Source organism: Thamnophis elegans, chromosome 3 (genome assembly GCF_009769535.1).
Source record: "Thamnophis elegans isolate rThaEle1 chromosome 3, rThaEle1.pri, whole genome shotgun sequence".
Classification (NCBI taxonomy): Eukaryota; Metazoa; Chordata; class Lepidosauria; order Squamata; family Colubridae; genus Thamnophis; species Thamnophis elegans.
The window spans coordinates 42915352-42930324 of NC_045543.1; the positions used below are offsets into that span (position 1 = coordinate 42915352).

General features: G+C 37.6%; 1 protein-coding gene across 1 annotated transcript in view; it reads left to right on the forward strand.

The window, feature by feature from the left end:
- KEL (Kell metallo-endopeptidase (Kell blood group)) overlaps window positions 1-14973 on the forward strand; it is a 40987-nt gene that overhangs the window by 23941 nt on the left and 2073 nt on the right. The window contains exons 6-16 of the mRNA XM_032214560.1: window positions 469-534; window positions 3231-3419; window positions 4479-4624; window positions 5327-5450; window positions 6857-6967; window positions 7382-7480; window positions 8017-8094; window positions 9008-9111; window positions 9914-10024; window positions 10643-10710; window positions 12424-12590. Coding sequence (XP_032070451.1) covers window positions 469-534; window positions 3231-3419; window positions 4479-4624; window positions 5327-5450; window positions 6857-6967; window positions 7382-7480; window positions 8017-8094; window positions 9008-9111; window positions 9914-10024; window positions 10643-10710; window positions 12424-12590 — 1263 coding nt within the window. The remainder of the gene's footprint in view (window positions 1-468; window positions 535-3230; window positions 3420-4478; window positions 4625-5326; window positions 5451-6856; window positions 6968-7381; window positions 7481-8016; window positions 8095-9007; window positions 9112-9913; window positions 10025-10642; window positions 10711-12423; window positions 12591-14973) is intronic.

Below are 14973 nucleotides of genomic sequence, written 5' to 3' on the forward strand. Positions count from 1 at the left end.
GATATTAGCTAGGTTTTACATCATACGGTACTTGCATTGGCATCATTGCTCTGTCTAGTGGAGTTAGAAATGCTTATTGGTTCCAAACAAAATCCATGATCAAATGGATGATTTATTATCAACAGCAACAACTCAGAATGTATTATTTTCCTCTTTGAAAATTGCTATATCAGCTTATATTTGATAGATAATCACATGCAAATTTAATGCAAATTTGTGCCATTGCCTATAACAACGACATTGTAAACTCTTGTGTTTACAATGCTCCCTCATCAGCAATTTTGCAGAAGTCAATATTCTCTCAACACTTTTTTCCTTCCTTCCTTCCTTCCTTCCTTCCTTCCTTCCTTCCTTCCTTCCTTCCTTCCCTCCTTCCCTTATTTCCTTTCTTTCCCTTACAATTACTTTTTGTTTATTGTTACCCTGTTTGTAATATAGCTGGTATCTATCCTTATTTTCTTTTTTCAGATTGACCATCCAGAATTTGAGTTGCCACTAGAATACTCTTTTGAAAGAAATGTGAATTATCCCCAGGTAAGCTATGTTAAATGATTCATTTACTGTTTCTGGTTTAGTCATTTCTCAAGTCAGTTTCTATGTCTTGTGCTTGTTGCGTGAAACTGAGAATATATGTAAGGTGGGTCATAAGGACTCATTCATCTATGATGTCTGTTACTGTATTGTACTGAGAAATTTAAATGGATGATATTGCTGTCTATGTTTTTAAAGTAGCATCAACTCATGGTGGGGATTTGAAGTCTCCATTGTAATCAATTTAATCACCAGGTAATTTGTCCAAATTGAAATATACTATGGTCTTTATGTGGCATTGAATCAGTGGGGCACTTTGAAGAAACTTGGTTTATAGCCTTCCTGTGTGAACTAGCTAAGATGATCTGAAGTGTGCTATTAAAGAACTCCAGGATAACGATCCTACAAAAGTTCAACAATTCAATTCATGCTGAAGCTGAGACTTTATGCTTTCCATGTTAACTGTGAATCATTCTAAAACTATAACTAGATAAAATCGTAATTATGACATTTAACTGTCTTAGTATAGGTAGGACATACTCTCACATTAATTCTGGCCTGGGATATGGGTAGAATGAATTTGATACTGGAGGAAAAGATAATAGTTATTCCAACATGATGCTCAGAGCTTCATTCCCCTCAAAAAAGTAAAAGGAATCATTAAGAGCATCCACCTTTGACAACTAATGGAATCTAATGGATTTTTGGCTGCTCTGGGTTTTTTGCAGAAGCCAGAGTTAATAATCTTGTTTTAATCTACTACCAGTATATGGGACAAAAGCATATTCAACTACTTTGAATCTTTTTGATCTATACTGTACAACAGGAAAACAAAAGATATTCAGACAATTGCTCTAAATTGTTTTATTCAGCATTGTAGATAAAAAAAAACTTCTCCCTAGTTCTCCTGAAATCTCTGACCATGGAGAAGGTGAGGAGACAACTGAAATATAAGCGGTATGATATTTACAATGGTGGTGCACACAGCCCTGCTTGTTGGGTGGCATAAAAAAGTTGTAAAGACTTCTTCACATCTTTAAATAGCTGCTCAGCAGATCTTTTCAAAGTGGGTTTATTATTGTTAAAGAATTTATTGTCATTGCCTCAGATAAATTGAATTTACAGCTTTCAATTACTTGCTTGAAAGATTTAGAAGGCACTGAGGACAAAATTGCTCATCTTCATGCTAATGTGAACACAGTTTTGATTTCAAATCTACTGAACTGTACATTGTACCTCCTGATGCCTGTAGCTATGATGAGATGTCTTGCTCACTTGACCATATTACCTTATCCAGTGAGCATCTCAGAAAATAGCAATTGCTGACTGTGCCTATGCTCTCTAAAAGTTGTGTTGTGAGATCTTGTAAATAGTATTTTATTCCCATCCCAAAGGCGCTTTTCAAAAGGCAACTAGACTGTTTTTTCTTGAAGACATTTCACTTCTTAACTTCTGACTGAATGGTGGAGAATGGAATATAAATCCTTCCATCTGCCACCATTGAGTCAGAAGAAGCTTCTTGGATGAGAAGCAAAATATCTTCAAGGAAAAGCAAGTCCAGTTGCCTTTTGAAAAAGCACCTTTGGGACAACCGTGACCTGGATGATTTAAAAATCTCCATAGACATTTTATTCCAATGCTATCTATCATTTATATGAAACTGTGACTGTCATAAATGTTGGCTTTGGTATTTTCAGTATGCAAATGACACTAACGCTTACTATTCCATAGAATCTGATTCCGAGAGTCTCTGTCTGGATGTAGTGGTAGGATGGCTGGATAACTTACATCGTTAGATGGAATCCTGGTAAAGTGAAGATGTTTTTGGCAGATGATTCCAAAAGGCATCATTGTCTTTGATAGCATGTGATTTCTGTTTAAGAAAACTTATTGTAAACTTTAGTTGATGTGCTTTCTTGAACAAGCACATCTAAATACAAGGTCATTTTTGAACTGGAAACCACATATTTAAACCTTTAGTATGGTCTATATAGGGTTGCTGCTGTGCTTGGTGTGGAAACTGCAGTTGGTACATAATCTGACAGCCAAGTTGCCACAAGGGACAGTTGCATATCCACATGTTATACCTCTGCCAAAGCATTTGCACTGGCTGTTAATTAGCTACCAATCCAGGTTCAGATTTTCATTTTTGACTTATAAGGTACTTAACAACTTGGGATCACACCAGCTGAAAATATACCTTCATCATTACAAGTCTGTCAGTTGCTAAGGTCATCTAGGGAGGTCCTGTTGCATGAGACAGGATTAACAGGGCATTGTCTTGTGGTTATTCCCAAATGGACCTTCTTTGCAGTGGTACCTATACTCTAGAATCTTCTCTTTTGAAATTCATGATGTGCCTACTCTTATGTCTTTTAAGTATCTGGAATAGAATAGAATGGAATAGAATAGAATAGAATAATAGAGTTGGAAGGGACTTTGGAGGTCTTCAAGTCCAACCCCCTGCTTAGGCAGGATACACTACACCATTTCAGACAAATGGTTATCCAATCTCTTCTTAAAAACTTCCAGCGTTGGAGCATTTACAACTTCTGGAAGCAAGTTGTTTCAATATGAGTAGTAGAAGAGTATGGTATGTGGATTTTTTTTATTATTATTTTAGATAGCTCATATCTGAGTAAATGGCTCAGAACAAGTTTAACTACTGACTCTGCTTGAAAGAAAGGTTTGTTTTGCAGGTCTTACGTTCATATTACTCATATTTGAAGAAGCTAGAAGAGTTGATGGGTGGACATACAGATTCTACTTCTACCTATGTTTCCTTGGCATTCTCCTTTATCTCAAATCTTCAGAAGATTGTTACTCCCCTGAAGAAACGACAGGAGAAGAGGATGCTATTTCACCACACTACCATCAAGAAGCTACAGGTTGTATACAGTTTTCCAGAAATGTGTATTTTGTATTTTTACAGTATATAATGCTGAGTCGATAAAAAAAACTCAGTGGTTAAGTGGTTAAGAGTAACGCTGCAACAGTACTGTGAAATCAAAATATCTAAACGTGGAAAATGTCCATAGTGTGTGTGTGTGTGTGTGTGTGTGTGTATAATAGCCACAAATCTTGTAACAGAAATAATAAGGGTAATAAAGCAAGGGATCACTTAAATTAATTTCTAGAAAGTATGACCACTATCAAACATTTTCTAGAAATTCTTAGTCTTAACAACTTCCAGAAGTTTAAAACAAAATCCAGGATATTCTGGATAATGAAATGAATTTTTAGTGCCAAGAGGACCTGAAATTCTTTTTGATTTAAATTGATTCATTATTTTTTATACTGTAGATGATCTAAAATTAATGCACAAAGGGAATTTGAAATACCAATGATTCACTGAATTTTGCTACTGTAATAGTAACATTCTGCACCCACTGAAGCCTCCAAATCATCTTTAACGTTGGCCCCCTGCAGAGTACATTGCAATGACGTAGTTGAAAGAATAGAAGGCTAAACTGTGGCAATAAGGAACCCGAAATAAGCAGATGATCCCAGGCAGCTATTTGCACTGAAAGAAGTAGAAATCTGAAGTCCATGAAGCTACTTCTTCAAAGAGAATACAGTACTTTCCAGTGTAGGCCATTCTCTCATTTACTAGGCTTGTAAATCACATGCCAGCAATGTGTCTATCTTGCCAGAATCTGTATTCTACTTTTATTCAGGGCACAATGCCATATGCACTGAAATGGAAACAATGAGATTTATGATGTGAAATCATGCATAAAATTAGGCTTGTAGTATAGCCCTGCTTTCTCCACCAATTCATAGCATTGTCTTTTTATTGATTTCTGAGGAATGTTTTGTGTGTGTGTCTTCTTTCCTCCTTTCTGCCCTCCCTTCACACTAGAATGCCTTCAATTTCCAAGCAGGTATTTTGTTGGGTCTCTTCTTGGTGAGATTTCATCTTTTCATCTGTCTAATTCTATTTTTAGGAAAAGGCTCCTGCTATTGATTGGCTGTCATGCCTTCAGGCAGCTTTCCATCCCGTGCAGCTGAACATGTCTCAACCAATTGCTGTGCATGACATGGATTATTTGAAAGGAATGTCACAACTTATTGCGCAGTGGCAAAACCGGAGGTAAGACACTGCTGGTTTGTGGAATGCTGTAATTTCACTTCTATAACTTAAGAAAGCAAGACCTGGAGAAGCTATTTTGACTGTACATATGGAAGTTGAAAAAGGAGGCCACATTGATTGCTTCATGTTCACAGTTACATTCTGCACTAAATGCATAGAGGAAATTTTCCTGTTTGGTATTCATAGAACTTTACATAATTCATGTGTGGCCCTTCTTGCATGTATACTCTAAAACACCTTTTTGCAGTCCTTAACCAGTACATACTTAAGAGTCATTTCACCTTTTTTCAATAATTTTTTTGTCTGATGTTTTCTTTTTCCATGAAGGGCTAGCAATAACACAACTATATATATATTTGCCTTAAATGTGATCCAAACAATTATTAAGGTACATAATCTATAATAGCTTTTACATAATGCATTTAAAATGCCAACATTGATTTGTTACTAAAAACCGTGTTTTTATAGCCAGAATTACAAATCTGACTATCCCCATTGTAATTTTAGGATTTTCATCTGCAAGTATTTTTTTTTTTACATACTCAAAAGTATAATAGTTTGGATTTTAATATAAGTAAGATAATTTTCTGCTAAGGACTCTTATCAAATTTACAATACAATAAAATCTGAATTGCCCTTTCAAGATCAATACCATTACAGGGACAAAAATCACATTTTGTTCTTTTCTTTTTCTTATTTTAGAGATGTATTGCAGACCTACATGATACTTTGCCTAATTGGAAATCTCTCCCCAGCCCTGGACAGCAAATTCCAGAAAGCTCGTCAAGAATTAGCAAACATACTGGATAGCAGGACAGGGAACATGGTAAGAGTGCTTTTCTTATACTCTCTTTTTCTATTGCATTAAGAATTAACACTTAATGTTACTCCAAGATCACTTTTTCATTGTAATTTGGGAGTGCTAGAATGCATGAAAGAAAAGAAATGTTTAACTCATCAGTAAGTTCCCTGGGCTTCTTTCTCTCTGAACATTAAATTGGGGACAAAGTGTATGGACATTTTTCTCTTTTTTAAAATAATATGGTCTGGTGGTGGATTTCCAGTCAAGTAGGACAAATGCTACTATTAACAACTACATTTTGGGATTGTTCCACAATTAGACAAAAATTTCCTGTTGATGGCCTAGTGCCATGGGTGGCAACCAGAGCCCTCTCTGCGGGCACACAAGCCATTGCCCCAGCCCAGCTGCCTTCTGCCAGCCTGCTGGTCTTTAGGTCTCTGCCACGCATGCACAGGGCGCATGCACGGGGGATGCATATGCAGGGGTGAGCGCTCACATTGCATTTTGGGCCTTATGTCCCCCCCAACCCCATTTTGGGCTTGGAAAGTCTCCTGCACCAAGTTGGAAGCCAAAATGGGACGCGGGGGCACCGTGCAAGGCCCCCTGGTGCCCTGTTTTGGCTCTGGAAAGCCTCCTGCTCCAACCTGGAAGCAAAAAATGAGGGGGGCACATGCATGGGGAAACACGGGGGTCACATGTACACATGCATAGGGTGGGGCACACACGGGGGTGGTCACGCACGCATTGCATTATAGGTGCAGGCACACTGTCGCGTGCGCTTTTGGCACACAACAACAAAAAGGTTAGCCATCACTGGCCTAGTGAACCCCTCTGTTTCTTGATACCGTTTCAGATTTGCATATGCTTCTTCCTGAGATAGACTCATGACTGCAATGATGGCCATTGCCACAGATGCAATATCATTACTTCTTCAGCAATATTGCCTCATCCATTGAAGCTGCAGAAAGAGACACAGTCTTCTGTTGTTGCAGCTTCTAGCAGTCACATTTTATTTTTACAAAAGGGAGGAAAACTGCCCCCATGGCTTGTCTTCATAAACCCCTTGCTCCTGATCTCCAAATTGAGATGCCGTTCTAGATTCATGCACTACAGAAGGATGGGTGATGTTGTTATGCCATATTGAAGGAGGCAGAAGAAGCACATTATCGTGTGTAGATCAAATATATTTTTGATTGAAGGAATCTCTCTTGGGGCAAGCAGGACTCCATGGATATGCCCATTTGGGTTGCATTGTCTTCTTCCATTATTTTTTTTTCCAACTTAAATCCTGGAATTTTTTTTGCGGGGGGGGGGGGGGGGGATTTTCATCCACAACCACATTTAGCTATATTCTGAAGCAAATGCCCCCATTTGTTCTGGATCATTTTTCATACTTGTTCAACGTTTAATTTTATTTTAATTATTCTCAGATAAGAACTGAGCGATGGAGGAAATGTTTGATTGACACTAGCACATTCTTTGGACCTGTTCTTGGGAAGATGGTTGTGCAGGAGATTTTCCCCCAGAAGGCCAAGGATCTCGTAGGTATTCAATTGTACCAGATACTGACTTATTAGCCCATATTTTCTTGTGCTTTTCAAACTAATATGCTTATGTGGTATGTTTCATGCCTATCCATAGCTAATCTTAGATTTCATTAGAAATGGCAGAAGATACTGTTATATTATAAGGGGGGGTGTCCTCCATCAGGAAGAAAACAAAGTAGTATCAGATAAAATATGTTCTTCAGCATTCTATAACCATACTCAATATTATCCACTATTCAAAACAAAACAGCAGATTTAGTTTCTTCTTAACCATTCCTTTCAAGAATGCTGCCATATCTACTATACAACTTCTTGTTTTTAAAGTTCAGTTTAGTCTTAGGGTTTATGGGCAAATAACAGGTGAAGTGCTTCCCTACTTCTGGGACTCTCTTTCTTTTCTCTGGCCAGGCAGAAGAGATTTTTTCTGAGATCCGGGATGCCATTAACAGCCATCTGGATCACGTTAATTGGATGGACTCCCGATCCTGTCAAGAAGCCAAGAAGAAAGTATGCTCATCTATTGTGATGCTTGTTTGGTTAGGTTATGGGAATGTATGCCTGTAATAGAATTTATATCTAGGGAGTGTATTCTCCACCTCAGAAACTTCAAAACTAGTGTCCATGTCTGGAATGGAGCTCTAGGTATATGATATTTCTGAAAAGTGAGTATTTATTCCAGCACTTACCAGTCAGAAATTTTATCTTTTTTTTTCTGTAACACTTGGTAATGTTGTCAATGCAACCTTTATTTTCAAGATTAAGGTTATATAGACATGAGATTCATCAGTCTAATTCCAGGCATAGATTAAAAAATTTCCCATTCAATCTTTAATGGCCTTTGACTATGGCCTGCTTTGTACAAAATATGGTTTATTTACATTAGTGAATGAATACAAGAGTTATAAGCAGGGGAAATCATACTGTAAGTAATGCTCAAGTCTTCTCTGAAGGATGCCCTTGTTTACATACCAATGCCAGTAGTACTTTTTTCATCATGTCATAGATTCAGAGTAAATAACTAATCTTTATTTTCATATTTTTAGATTTATAGCCTCCAAGTAGAGATTGGCTATCCAGAAACCTTGCTCCAAACAAACAAAATTGATGATGAGTACCAAGAGGTAAACATTAAGCACCATTTGTGATTTGGCTTCAAATATCTTTATTTCTTCCACTGAAGGATGGGTCTTAAGACACTGAAAAGTCTATTTGCTGCTCTCCTACAGTTTCAAATATTAGGAATTGAATCAAAGACACGGACACTATCTCATGGGCTCCACTTAGATCAGGGGACACTGCCAAGAGAGTCAACAATATCAAAACAGCAAGGACGGCCAAGTCCTTGCTCTTGTAGGCATCTAAAAAGGAGTGAAGGATCGAAAATCCTGCTCTATGCCTCCCATTTTGACACAGCTGATCTCCATTCAAGAATACTCCTATCTCAGATAGCTCTTGAAATAAAACTGCCCAGTTTTCAATTTTACAAATAAAGTTAGAAACTTTTAAATTATCAGCAATAAATTGAATAGTCATCCATAAATCAACTGCATGTTAAATGTGTTACACCTATGGGTTGTTGTTTGTTTTGTTTGTTTTGTCTTAACAATTAATAGTTACACTTGCTTGCTTGTGTTGGAAGGGCAGCATATGGGAAAGGAGGACATAGCAAATTTTTTGTCAAATTGCAGCTGCAAAGGAAAGGAGTAATCAATTTATTTCCTGCAGCTATTCCATGAAGGTTGACGGGGGAACGACAAATATTATTTAATAGGCAGGCAGTATATAGTGAAACTCTCACCTGCCAAATGATTGTGCCTTTGTAGAGCTACAGATTTATGACATGTTGATAGAAACTTAGAATTTCAGGGGAGAGTCGGAAGAATTAAATACCCAACATAATTTGTACTTAATTATTTAACAAAGTGAAACCTAGGTAGAATCCAGAGAACAAAATGAAAAATAATATTTATTGTCTTTGCCAAACATTGTCATTGAACTCCCATTCCTAACATTATTGTTTGCTACTTTGTTCAGCTGAAGATTGATGAGAATAATTTTTTCCACAATGTGGTTGCCTGCCTAAACTCTCTGAAGAAGAGGTTCTTGCTCAGACTTGTCAGTCCCCATCTGCACGAAAGGTATGTTTTTCTTACCAAATGAATAAACTAATATCTTGGCTTCCCACATCCTCTTCTGCTGCTGTTCTACAGGTTTGCTCTCCTTGGCTTCCAGTTTAATCTATAAGATTAAACATTTTAGAAAAGTTCCGAATTGCTAACTATTATTATTACTATTACTTGAATTCTTTTTTTCTTTATAAACTATTGATGTTACCTTGTACACAACGACAATTGAATGAAGACTTATTTTTGAAACTTGTCTTCATCTATGTATTCTCTCTGTCTGTCTGCCTGCCTGTCTCTCTCTCTGTACTAGGAATGGGGAGACTAAAGTTGTAGTCTTTTCTTGGGTACAGAAGCCAGCTGGGTGACTTTGGGACAACCACTTCATCATAGCAAATGTAGATGTGCCAATTTGCACTGGACCAGTGTGATTGATTACGTCCCGTAACTTCATTGAGCAGGCCTTCATTCTACAATGGATCGATTCAGCCAGAGGATGATAATAACGATAATAATATGTACCACCCACCAGCATAATATACTAATATACATAAGTAAATGATAAAGTTGAAAAAAAAGATTGAAAATGTAAGATGCTTCTGTCTGAAGACAAACCAGACTCAAGAAACACATTTGAATCAGCAGATTGCTAACACATTGGTGCCACTGTGCTGAAAAGGTCAAGTAATTTGGAAGCTTAAAACTGTGAAGAAGTTGGCATTGCTATAAATGTGAGAACATATACCAGCAAAAAATGAGAAAGTTCCAACAAAAGCAATTATTTCCTTCCTTTGCTGTGATTTTTCCCCCATTTCAGTTGGGAAGTGCCTCCTTGGTCTGTCCATTCCTACTATTCACTGCGGCGCCATGCTGTAGTATTTCCTGCTGGGATGTTTCGTAATCCTTTCTTCCATACTGAATTTCCCAGGTAAGGAAAATGTCAAAACAGCTATAAAAACCATTGATCACTGTCCCAAAGCCGGCTGGAGAACATGATCCTGAAGCCTCTGGGTGCCAAACCATGAAAGGCATTATAGGTTAAAACCAGCATTTTAATGTAGACCAGAAACCAACTTGCAAACAATGCAGACTTCATAAAATCAGTGTTATGTACTCTGTCTATCAAAATTATGTGGGCTGCTGTATTTTAAACCAACTGCAATTTCTGAATATTATTTAAGAGCAGCCACAAGAAGAGCACATTACAGTAGTCTGTTATGGATGGTCACAATTGGTACACCAATCAGAGTTGGGTAGGAACCCCCCTTGCTTTAGGGGTTAGGGTTGATCTAACATGAGTTGTGAGTCCATCAGGATTCCCAAGTCTTGAATCTGCCCCTGATGGGTAGTGTTAGCCCATCAAGGAGTAGCTCTGGTGGCCACAGAAGACCTTGCTATATCAGCCACAGCCCTGATTTACCAGGGTTCAGTTTGTTCTCTCCCCAGTCCAGATGCTGACAGTCTCTAGCCTATTTGGTATCTATATATCTATACAAACACACATATTCTATGGAAATTTAAAAGATCTCCCATGTCTTTTTTCCAGTGCTGTCAACTTTGGAGTCATGGGGTTTTTCATGGCACATGAACTACTGCACTCCTTGTACGATTATGGTATGTATTCTGCTAAATTATGGGTAATATATTGACTATCTTGCTAGCTGCATTTATAGGGCTTTATTTGGTAAGGCCAGAATTGAAAATCCAGGTGTTGTAAGCCTTTCACAACTGGCTTAGTGGGTGGGAGGTGTGATTTTTTTTTAATGGCAAATGTTTTGTTGGCCACTGTTTTATCATTCTGTCCCCTTTTCATCTGATACTCACTCATCCCATCCGTCTTTTCTTTGCAGAATTACAGAACTGTATTTTTTTTTAAGTATATGGTTTTGGGATCGGATTTTGGAGTTGGGTGAAAGAGGGCTTTTCTTCCGTTTCTTTCCTTTGACACTTTCAAGGTTGCTTTGCTAAGAAGAAACAGGGCCTGAATACATGAGACAGATGTGACATGAGTAATTTCAGTTTAAAGGAGTATAGAATTACAACCATTTGTTTAGTAATCCTTTCAACTTACAACAACACTGGAAAAAATCCTTATGACAGCTATTCACACTTATGACCACTGCAGCATTGTCACAGTCACAGGATTGAAATTTGGATGCTTGACAACTGGCATGTATTCATGATGGTTGCAGTGTCCTGGGGTCATGTGATCACCTGCTGCAATTTCTTGACAAGCAAAATAAATGGGTAAACAAATCCCTTTAGCACCTGTGTTACTAACTTAACAACTGTAGTGATTCACTTAACCACTGTGGCAAGAAAGGTCTTAAAATGGAGCAAAATTCACTTAACAACTATCTTGCTTAGCAACAGAAATTTTAAGCTAAGTTATGGTCATACGTCAAGGACTACTTGTAGCACACCAATTGTTAAGCATACAACGACATGGTTAGTACAATATTGAAACCTCCATCGAAATATCTAGTTCTTTTGGGGCTCCTGTGTTTTTCTTTAATACTATATATCCATTCTTCAAGGAGGAACACATCTTGGGCTCAGCTTGTGTTTCATCTTTTCCCCATATGCATTGTTAACTCAGACAGAAAAAGTACCTTTATTCATAACATGCAAACCATTTTAATTAAATGGAGCAAAGGGGCCCAAATTCATATTGGATTGAGCTACTACTCTAGAGATGTAAATTAATTCTGCTACAATTTTGTTATGAATGCTTTGGGCATTTTGCTTTCTCTTGAATTTCAATTGAATTCTAACATGAAGTCCTGTAGAGTTTTGCCTTTTTCCATTCAAAGGCAAATCACCCCCTTTTTAAAAAAAAAAACAACAACCATGAAATGCCCTGAAAATAAATTACATTTTAAAAAAGTACTTACATCATAGAAAAATTCCATGAAGCCAATATCACAAAATGTCTTGGAGCTAAAGGTATTTTCCCCCTTATGTTGAAGGAAAATCTGTGAGCAATTTATATTAATGCTGATTTAATTTAGGGAGAAATGGATGCAAGGCTCAGCATAGGGCATGGCAATGAAAATATAAATGTTATGAAGTATTCTATAATTGTTTTAGACTGCTAAAAAGTAGATTAAATAACCATTTTACTAACTCCATAACCTAGAAGAAATTCTAGACAGCTGTATAAATTTTCATAAGAATCAAGTTCTACCAACTGAAGCAATATTTAATCATTACAGCTTCAAGGAGGGCTTTGAGGAGGGAAATTTTGTTTAATGGAACTATATAGAGAGTTACAGTGGCTGATAAGACCTGGCTTTCTTTCTGGAGTTTCTTTCCTTTTGTTTACAGTGTTGCCTGAGAACTGTTCTACTTGTGTCATGAATATACCAGCAGAAGATAAAGATTGTCTGGTGAAACAATATGGGAACTATTCCCTGAAGGGCCATAGCGTCAATGGCTCCTTCACACTCCTGGAGAATTTAGCTGACACTGGAGGGATTGCCATTGCTTACCAGGTATCTGAATAAAATCATATAGAGAAATTGACTAGGACTTCCCTTTCAAACAAATTGACTTCATTTCACTTGACAAATTAGAACCGATCCTAGCATAATGAACTGAACTTTATACAGATAGTCCTTATAACCATTTGCAGTGTCCTGCAGTCAGATGATCACATTTTATGATGTGATACAAAAACTGGCCCATAGCAAACATTTGGTTTGCCTAATGATGGTCCATTTTTTTGACCATCTTGACTTACGATCATAATGGGCATGCTCAATTACAATTGTAAGTTGAGGACAGTGGTGGGCATAAAATTTTTTTAGAACCTTTTCTGTAGGTGTGGCCTGCTTTGTGGGAGTGGCTTGCCAGCCATGTGACCAGATGGGAGTGGCTTGCCGGCCATGTGACCAGATGGAAGTGCCTTGCCAGCCATGTGACTGGATGGGCATGGCCAACTTGTAAAATGTGATGAAACTCACTTAACAATGCTCTTGCTTAGCAACCAAAATGTTGGCTCAGAAACCCTGGCATTTGAAGCACGCAAGGGTCACGTTACAAGACCCTTGCACCCTTTAGAAAAAAACCCCAGGAGTGTTCAAACTTGACAGCTTTAAGAGTTGTGGACTTCAACTCCCAGAATTCCTCCTCTTGCTTTTCATCTTGATGATGTGCAGACAGGTGGGGGGAGGGAGCTTGAACAGGTTCTAAACGGCACTGTAGATTTGTGGAACCCCTTCTATAGAAGAGGTTACAACTGGCAGGAACCCACCCCTGGTTGAGGAGTACCTGTACTGTTTAAAACTTTGCAGGTGGCTTTTGGCTCTTACAAAAGCCTTGAAAATCTGTGTTTGAAGTCCATAGGACCTCGATACAAAATTCATGTGAATGCATGTGAAGGAATAATGCCAGGATCCCCCCCCTTTTTTTTAAAAGAGCAAATAGCTAGGGACAGCATCTCTGAGCTGTTAATTGAAATTAATTATGGAAAGGCAAACTGCAATAACTATAGAAAACACGTTGCACAAAGCAATGTGTAGTAATTACATTTTTAAAAAATTGATTTGACAGCAGATTGATTAGGTTTATATACATTTAAATGAGCAATAGAATTTATTTCACACATCATGTGCAAAAAACCCATGTGATTTTGCTGCTAGATGTGCACTTGGTTAAGAGCTGCAACTGACCCTATAACCCTGATAACTGCATATTTTTGCAAAAATCCCAGCAAAGTTTTCCTTTTTTGCTTAGCGATGTTGCTTCCCTCAAGATTCAATGAAGAACAAAGTATCAAGATAAGAAAGATATGTAGAGGCCTCTTGGCCAAAGTGACAACCACTTTGTACAAGCTGTTCTCTTCCCAGATCCATAGGAACCATGTTGCTAATTTTAATATGAGATAAAAGGCTTTGCTCACTCAGCCATTGGATTACTTAAGGAGGGGGAGAAATCATAACAGATATTTTTGCAATATGCAAAGATCTCTAGAATGATTACCTATTTGTTATCAAAGGATCAGCTAAGAACTAGATCGTGAAACAAGCAATATGCCTGAGTCATATTAGCAGAAGCAACAAGAACAACGTGGAACAACTATTGTTTAACCTCTCCCTACATGATTAACCTAACCATTAGGGATACAATATATTGCAATATTTCATTAGAGCCTCCAAATTTCATTTGGTAACCTTAGATGTTAACCAAGATCATGCCCCTGAAACGCAATAATAAAATATTAAATAACAGGAGTATTACTTCCATTTAGGGCAAGAAATCTAATAAAATAGAAACATAAAGGCACAAGTATTTTAATGTATTTATTCACATGTTATGTATTCATTTGTTTCTCATACTTACATGCCCCTTTTGTCATAAATAACCTCTAAGCAGTTTACCCACCAGCCCAGTAACAAAATGTAAAATGTAGGTATAAAATACAAATACACACACACACACATATATATACACACACAAATACACACACAAATACACACACAAATTATATATAATTATATATATTATAATTATTTTTCTATATAAAGAAAAATCATGCCAAAATAAAATCAGTCTTACAGTGGAGTAAGAACTCAACTCTTGGTATTCAGGTGCCATCCTAACTAGAAACAAGGCAGGGATGTTCCCAAACCAATTGGTTTCTGAGCTCAAAGGAAGCCACTTCAACCAGCTGAGATTAAGCTTGAGTTTGTTCTTTCCAATCCAGAGCCTTATAGCTTCCAAACACTTAAATAACACCTTCACCGCATCTCCTGTTCAGGCCAGGCTTGAGACACACACCTGAGTGCCATCAGGATATTACCGACACCATGTGGATGAATGACCTTCCCCAGCAAATAGGAGGGGAGAGAGAATTGAGCCTTGGTATGCTTCATA